At 44.1% G+C, this 8,579-nt stretch overlaps 1 protein-coding gene across 6 annotated transcripts in view; it reads right to left on the bottom strand.

Annotated features, from left to right (window-relative positions):
- Positions 1-8,579, bottom strand: part of fam13a (family with sequence similarity 13 member A) — a 55,521-nt gene that overhangs the window by 3,524 nt on the left and 43,418 nt on the right. Inside the window, exons 15-24 of one of the 6 annotated variants that reach the window (XM_035660964.1) lie at positions 8,150-8,306; positions 5,677-5,736; positions 3,383-3,599; positions 3,144-3,285; positions 2,932-3,013; positions 2,614-2,819; positions 2,297-2,380; positions 1,830-1,846; positions 1,514-1,700; positions 560-643 (exon numbers count right to left, since the gene is read on the bottom strand). In XM_035660964.1, coding sequence (XP_035516857.1) covers positions 560-643; positions 1,514-1,700; positions 1,830-1,846; positions 2,297-2,380; positions 2,614-2,819; positions 2,932-3,013; positions 3,144-3,285; positions 3,383-3,599; positions 5,677-5,736; positions 8,150-8,306 — 1,236 coding nt within the window. Of the gene's footprint in view, positions 1-559; positions 644-1,513; positions 1,701-1,750; positions 1,847-2,296; positions 2,381-2,613; positions 2,820-2,931; positions 3,014-3,143; positions 3,286-3,382; positions 3,600-5,676; positions 5,737-8,149; positions 8,307-8,579 lie in introns of all 6 variants that reach the window. The other 5 variants (XM_035660965.1, XM_035660966.1, XM_035660967.1 and 2 more) reach the window with 5 other exon arrangements.

Below are 8,579 nucleotides of genomic sequence, written 5' to 3' on the forward strand. Positions count from 1 at the left end.
ACTATGAATAATAATAATAATAATAATAATAATAATAATAATAATAATAATAATAATAATAATAAATGGAAGATCAACATTTTGATATCCTATTTGGCTGTTTGTTTTCCATTTAAATACATATATGTGGATACATTTTCAAATGAAATTAGAATTTCTGGGTAAAACTGGGTAGTTTGGGTTAAAAAAAGGTGTCTCTTCCAATTTAGTTTGTGTTACTTGATCTCAGAACTGAACTTAGTACAATGATATTGTAACTGTAAGAAATGATGGCCGAAACTATAACAAGACCCAAGTTGTGATAAACAAGAATTATCCTCTAAATATCTGCGCACACATTTTTATTTAAAAAATCACAGCGATTCAAACATCAGATCCAGGCAGCTACTGATTCAACGTCTCTACAGGCGCTGGTGGCAGGAAACAGGCAGCTACCCAATCAACAGGCAGCAATCAGGTTCATTAGAGGGGTGAATGGTAGTTAAATAAGGAGGAGGGAGGGGGCGGGCAGGGTAAGGGGAGCTGGCGACTGATTATTCAAGCAGCAGCAGCTCTTCACCTTGATATCATCGAAGAAGAGTGCGGTTTCGCCCTCGATAATGGGCTGAAGGAGGGGACCTCTGCGCTTGCTGGAGGGAGAGCCCTGTGGTGACGGTTAAGAAGGAGGCGTTAACCACGCTAAGACGCTCACTCTGGTATTTACAGCAAGGCCACGAGAAAACGCCAGATTTCCTTCAAGTTTTCACCAAATCCTGCGTCTAAACTTTAATCGGAGCTGAAGCTCAGCAGATTTTTCGGTTTCCAGTTTAACACTTTAACCACATGATGTCCAAATGACATTTACTTTGAAAATCTAACTCGATTCTAATTAGTCAACAACTAGCAACCAAGACTGGTGTTAGGTGACTTATTTGAGATGGCAACCACTTGAAGCCTCATCATGTAAGCAATTTTTAGAGTAAGAAGAAAAAAATTTAATAAATTGAAAAATAGCCAAGAAAAAAAATCATTTCTCCATGGTTACGCCTCTTGAAATCAAAAGGGTGTATTTATTTTATTACAGTATTTATTTTAGGTACAAAAGAAAGGGTGGTGCTTGTTACAGGGTTCAAAGCTGGAAAAAAAACATTAATTTGCGGTCGACTCCAGCATCATTTGACCTTTCCGGCTTAATAAAAATGCTGCACGGTGACTTCTATTGTATAGAGTAATCTATGGCAGCAGTCCAATTTGCATAATGGGGATTAGAGGTAGTGCATTATATAACAGATATGTACAGTAGATTCATAAAGCAGATCATACATTACATAATAGAAATGGTTATTAAATAGCTCAGAACACTGAACTAAACTATAACAGGCAAACAAGTCCTTTCCTATCACAGAAAAATTTCAGTATTTCTACAGTTTCTGACCCTTTCCTGCACTCAGCTGTACGTGATGTCATTTCCTGTGAACTCAATCTGCAACCTATGAGCTCCTTTAAGGCCGGGGGTGGGGTGGGGGGGACTCACTGAGCTGCTAAAGCTGGACTTAGAGCCTTGAAAGGTGGATAACACGTCTGTGGCACGGCTGCCACTGGTTCCCACAACAGGCACTGAAGCCAGCATGAGCAGGGGATTAAGTGTCTGCAGACGTTCGGACAATGTGGCGATCTTTGCGTTCGCTCGCGTGTCAACGAGCGGCAGGACGAACGGGCAGCTGTGGAGGGCGACAAAAGATGGAGGCAGGTTTAAAGATGCGGCACTTACAATGACGGGGATGGTGGAGGCTCTGCAGAGGATCTGCTTCACCAGGCGATATCTGTCGTACAGGGGTTTCATGACTTGCCTCTCGCTTTTGGTGACCTGAAGTAGCAAAAAATGAGGGAAACAAATGCATGTTGTTAGTACAGAGTAAGCTTATTTCTGCCCTCCACTGCCTCCCTGCAGACTAACTAGCTACTGCGCTAACATAACACAAAATGACAGCTAACCCAGACTGGCCCATAACAACCCTTCAGAACGGTCATTAACCACAAACCACAGCGCGAGGAGGGATGGAGGTGACAGAAAGGTCAGCTGCACTTCCCCATATACGACAGTGCGAGCAGGGATTAGACGGCGCAATTATTCCCATTGGATATGACATCAAACAAAGTGTGTGCCAGTTCTTTCACAGTGCAGTTTTATGGCACAGTTAAATTACAAACTTTCTGTTTTCCAAAGCAACTAAGATCTACAGTATAGATTGGCCCCTTCTGAGGAAGCTGCATGCGTCTGTGTTATTTAAAAGATTGAAGGTGGAGGATGACTCACTGGTCGGCCGTGTATGCTCTCGTAGTAGAGGAGAGCTTTCTGCAGGGCGACTTTCTCTGCTCCGATCTGCTCCCGTGTCATATCCTGTCAGCGGGAGGGAACAGGAAGTGAGTCAAAAACATTTCAGAAATGACCTGGGTTCATTCTGTGTTGCAACACTGTTACTCCTTCACACACATAACATAATAAATCCAAGCCCTGCTGCCTGCTTTAAAATTGATGCTGTTTATCTTACATGAAACATCCATTTGCTGTACACGTCTGTCTATGTTTTATTTACTCATCCTTGTGAGCGTGTAACGTGGTCACGGTCTTACCTTGATATCCTCTGGGCGGTTCACCTCCTCTCTCTTCTCCTGCAGCTTCTTCGATATCGTCTCCAGGGTGCTTTCCACCGGAGGCTTCGGCACTTTCTCCTGCTGGGGTTTCTTCTCCAGCTGAGAGCCGAAACTTTTGGGCAGCGTGTTGCTGCGCTGACGGGTCAGAGGCGGCAGGTCCTCTTCAGACTTCATCAGCTTGTGTTCTGATGAGGAGAAAAAAAAAAACAGGAAAAGTACACATTAGTTGTTGTTTTTTTTTTATGATCTCATTACAGACAGTTGTGTTTAAGATTGTTGTCCATGCCTATGTCTTACCTTTTAGCTCTTTACGAAGCTTGGCCAGTTCATTTACCCATCTCAGCACCTCTGGGTTTGCAACTTTATCACTGTGGGAGGGCTGGATGGAGGAAAAAAGCAATACAACAGATGAGAATATTCTCTCAAGCTGTATTCTCTATTTACAATAAATTCCAAAATTAGATTGGGTTATTTTTGATGTGAAATAAAATGAAAACCGCTGTACATACCCTGTATTTCCGCTCCTCTTCAAACCTCTCCTCGAACCTGTGGATCTTTTTCTTCAGTATGTGGATCCTCTTTGTGAGCTGGGCGGATGTCAGCTCCTCTTTCTCATCGTCACAGGAGCCAAGAGACGAACTGCGTCTGCGGCTGGAGAGATTCATAAAAATGTTAATGTCACTGGCAGCTCCTTCCTACTGCCTCTACATACCAAAAAAAAACAAACAACAACAACCATGTGTTTTACCTGACAAATGAGTGTGCGTTTGGCGGTGAAGGAGGCACTTCAGTGTCATCCAGATACTGCTGGCACTGTCCGTAGGCGTAGAAGCGAGGGGACAGCATCGGGTCGCTGTCTTCCTCCAGCAGCTGGCGGATCAGGCGTCCCCCGGCGTGAGGGGACAGCCGAGCTTCCTCGCGGTCCATGCTCTCCCTCTGCAGTGGCGAGAACGCTGGGACTGGTTCTGAGTGGCACAGAAACAAACACCCCTTGTGTTTCAATATGACACTTTGCTTGTTCTGTGGTCGAAGAGAAGATATAAACAAAAGATATGCAAACGTCGGACAGGTTAGTTTGGGGGTCTTGTTTGGTTTTTGCGGTGCGTTCTGGCCGCCAGACGACACATAGCTTGCCGCAGTACAATCGCAGATTCACCATAATATCCCTGAGAGCTCTGTAGCAACAGAATAACGGGATGAAATGCAGTCTCCTCTTGAGTTGAAGAGTTCAAACTATAAATCCAGGATCAAATCTGCTTATTGACTCAGAAGCCTTTTATATCCTTCCATCAAATTGATTTGGGTTCATTTTAAACTGAAAATAACTAAACCTAACCGGTTTGTGCACAAATAAAATAGTATAGTATAGTTACTTATTTGCTCTTTTTAAATGACTGAATAATTAAATGGATGACAGTTGCAGGCAAAATCTAAATAACAAACATTATTGATTAATCTGCAGATTATCTTTTTCAATTATTCAATTAATTGTTTGCTCTAAAAAAAAAATAGTGATAACAGTTTCTCATAACCCAAGGCTCTTCGAATTGTTTTTGTCTGACCAAGACTAGAAAAAAGGTATTTTTTAATCACATAGGACCAAAAAAAAGCAGCAAAATCCTCATAACTGATAACCAGCCAGAAAAATGACAGATCTCTAATCTAGATTTATATTCTAGGTTTGCTCATAAAAAAGAGCAATCTGTTACATAAACAGACAAACCGTGGCGTAGTTTGCCAACTTGCAACCAAATCCAAAATGAAACCAGACTATTATTTCCTGCTAGAATCTGTTTTACAAGACGGGTCAAAGCTTTCAAACAAAAAGTCCAACAATATGTGAATTTTCCAAAGATCAGCACCTATTCTCTTCCAAGACACTATAAGGTCATTTCTCTCCCTGCTGACATCTTTTTGGATCCTCTCTGGCGTTGTGAAAGTTACTGGACATAACGAAGCTGCTCTTTCTAAAACTTCCTTTGGGGCTCTACAGTCACAGAAGTTGTCCTGAAACTGTGGGTAAGACACGCCCACCCTCCCTCTCTCTCTCTGTTCATCCCCTGGTTACAGTCTCCGCTCTGGCAATAATTATGTCTAGTGAAAATAGCCATGCAGATACCCCTGACAATCTCCGGGCTATTAATAATGCCTGGCTCTCCGTGGGATAATGTCAGGGCGCGACCCCTGTTGAGAGGTACAGTGATGAGTTTGTGTTGTAGTTTCCACTCTGCATGGTGAGAGATAAACCCTGTTGGTGTGTCTGTCCCAAACATGTGTGCATGAGAGAAAAAACTATACAGAGAAATTAGTAGTTTGAGAGACTTCACTGTTAAAATAAGTAGGGAAAACACTATGTGTGAAATGTGTGAAAACATGAGACTCGGCAGGAACAATAATGTAGATTTCATGGAAAAGGAGAGACCCGTAACCCGTGAGAAGTGATGGAGGGAATGAAAACAAGCTCAGAAGGAAACCAACTGTTAGTGTAAACATTCAAAGTGTCAGAAAGCACTCGTGAAAATATGCACGCACAGTCTAAAACTGCACATGCATATTTTTCTTAGCTGGGGCATACGAGAAGCAACTTATCTCAAATTCCAGCTCTGCTCCCAGGGAGACCTCCTCTTCCTCTAGGTACGTGCAGTTTATCAAGTAGCGTGTTAGAGCTCACTCACAGCAGCAGGTGAAACTCTCAATCACACTGAATGTCTTCCTTTGAGCTCTATTATCTAGCTCAGAGAGCAGAGCAGAGTGGCCGGCCAGCGAGGCTCAGTGGCATTTGAAATTAATCCTTTAAATCAACCGCTCGCTGATGGTTCAGGATTAACTAGACTAATGAAACAAAAAAAACATGCCAGTTTGCCATTTCATTAAAGGTTGTTGTGTGTGTGTGAGACGCTCAACCGCAGTGTTCCCGATCATTCAAGCATGTTGCCATGCAGAAGAAAAGGTCATTCAGACAGCCTTGTCTTTCTTTTCTCTCTGACATGTTATTTGTAGCAAAGCAAGTCAACACACACGGCGATGTAAAATTACACTTACCATCACAACAACTTGGATAAAAAATGCTTTTGAAATCAAAGGTGTTAGAGAACGGAGAATCTAGAGGAACAAAAGAAGAAGAAAAAGAGGGGAGAGGAGAAGGAAAAGACAGGATGAAGGAATGAAAACAAGGAAACAGAAGTAATTAAGGACAAGATGATGGAATGAAAACAAGGAAACAGAAGTCAGAAAGGACCAACGTGCATCCTTGCTGTTGCAATAAATACGGGAAACCAAAATAACAACCATCTCCCACAAGCCTTAATAAAGTCACGAGACGTACGAGCCTGAGAGTCTTGTCTCCTGCCGTCTAATTTCCCATTAATGTCTTTTCCACCATTGCTGGCAGACAGGCAAGGACAGAGCAGCAGCAAATATCAGGTCACCATGACAGGCGCTGGCACAAAGTGTACTGGAACAAAGGTCTCACACCACTGCCTAATGCCCTCATCCAGCCACAAGCCCACTTGTACTGTATTACACCTTCTGTACAGTATACACACATCCCTAAACAGTACTTACTACCATTATAAAACTTTATTAACTGCTTATTCAGCTAGGCTCATTTTGCCAGAACATAAATCCCTCTTTGGCTCTCGCATGTGAAGAAGAAAACGTGCCAGCTAAAGTTCAACTTTGCACAATACATTTACACTATTGCAGTTTGTGCTTATGGCCAAGCCCTGCTCCCTCTCATACTTCGAATGACCTGATCTGTTGGCCATCTCATGCAACTAAAAAAGGATACACTGTATGTCTAAGTGGCCTGTCACAGCCAATCATGCAGGCACCCTGTGGCGTCCTCGCTGCCGTGAACTCATTTATGCATTCAGGACAGAATGTACAGGAAGGAGGTTCACAGGGAAGCAAAAGAAGCCAAGAAAAACAGGCACGTAATAACATTTTGTTCTTAGTATTGGTATTAAACAGCTACTTGGAAAAGCAAATTTCCTGAACAAACTGTAGAAACCTCAGCTGCATCCTCCCTCCAAGCAAATTGCATTTTTAATTACAAGCACACAGACACACAATCAGAGTCAGCAGACCGAGGGAACCGAAGCAACTAACGCCACACCTTTCTGAAGCAACAGTTTTGTTGGCTCAGGCACAATATTTAAGTACTTGACCTTTCTCCTCTCATGCAGCAAATGCAGCAGGTCAACAACAGCGTCTGATGTTTCAATAATCACATTTGGCCACTAGAGAGCTCCACCAAACACGCAATGGTCTGCTCATGCTCCAAACATGAGGCTGTTGAAGTTTATTGCATGGAACAAAATGTTTGCACCGCCTGCCACCCCAAACAGGAAACAGTAGTGGCGACGCTGGGGGTGGTGGTGGAAGACCAACATTTGCAGCGGAAATATGATCAAAAAACATGCCGCAACATGCCCCTTCAACTCCTTCACTTCAGCTTTGGGGCGAACCTGTTGGCTGCCATTCACTTACAGCAGAAAGCGCTTGGCGTTCACTGCTCAGCAAAGAAAAACCTCCACCCAACCCCCGCTGTGTCGCAACGTCCGAACAAAACAATCACTGTCTCTGTGCACCGCGATTGTGCACGATTTCCTTTCTGCACAAACACAACCGCATTAATAAAAAAAACAAAAAAAAAAAACAGGTCTGACAGAAAAATGGAGCATGTTGGGATATGAGAGATATGGATAATGCAATGCTCCTGAATGTTTCTGCATCAGACACTTGATCGTCGATGAATTAACCATTTAAACGTTGACAGCCACTGAATGCACCATCCTGGAGGCACAGAGCAAACACGAGAGACTTTTTATTAAACACACAAGTCTGGAAATTTCAACCAGGATCAATAAAGTCTCCGGATTGCAAGCCAAGTTACCACAGCCCTGGCTGACTGGCACACTGTTATCGCTACTCAAGCACCCCTGGAATGATTGATAGACTGTGAATGACAGCAGCAGCTCAGGCTGGAAACAATTCAGTGCCATACACTGCCAACTAAAAACAAACAACCAACCAAATTAGAAAAACACAGCTCTAAACTTTCCTATTTCCTCCTGGGAGATGAGGAGAGTGCAGATTCAAGGTTCCCATGTGGTCTCATTTAACAGCAACAAACTGTCTGCAGCGCAGTCTAGCAAACAAGCACCGTCTCCAGCGAGTGTTTCTCCTCCAGATATAGGTGGCTAGAGAACTTAAGATGATATTTTTACAATGAAATCCTGCAGGAGAAGCAGAAGGAGTTGCATCGGGAGCAGGAGGAGCAGGAGGAGGAGGAGGAGAGGCAGCAGAAGGTGTGCAGCTGCTACCCAGACACCCATGTGCAGAGCTGGGTGGAGGGCAGCCAGTGGGGTGTCTGGGCATGTCTCTCTCTGTGTGTGTGTGTGTGTATTCCAGACTTATTTAAGAGTACTGCATGTAAGAGTAAAAAATAAAATAAAAATAGATATAAGCATGAAAAAGCAACAGCAGGGATGCCCTCCCCCCTCCTCCTCACCTCCCCAGTTGTTGTCCTCGGTAAGCGCTGTCAGGTCCAGACGGGGAACGTCCTCGCAGCTCGTCTTCTCGCAATCCGGATCCGAGCCTCGCACCTCTCCGCCGACCCTCCCCGTGTCACAAGTGACGGGCGACTCCTGGATCTTCATCCTGAACGTCTGCACAACCATGAGAGATAGACAGAAGAGAGCTTCTCAAACGAACGAAGACCAGCCCCGTGAACACACTCTTAAAGTTGAGCCCGCACACTCCCTCGGACTGGCCCTGCCCTGGCAAAAGGGGGCGGGTCCCGGCGTGTGATTGGCTGCCTCTGCTGGCCAAAACATCCGCCCATCTGCCTTTGGGCTGTGTGTGTGTGTGTGTGTGTGTGTGTGTGTGTGTGTGTGTGAGTGAGAGAGAGAGAGAGAGAGAGAGAGAGAGAGAGAGAGATG

Source organism: Morone saxatilis, unplaced genomic scaffold (assembly GCF_004916995.1).
Source record: "Morone saxatilis isolate NCDOM2014 unplaced genomic scaffold, NCSU_SB_2.0 Contig17, whole genome shotgun sequence".
Taxonomy (NCBI): Eukaryota; Metazoa; Chordata; class Actinopteri; family Moronidae; genus Morone; species Morone saxatilis.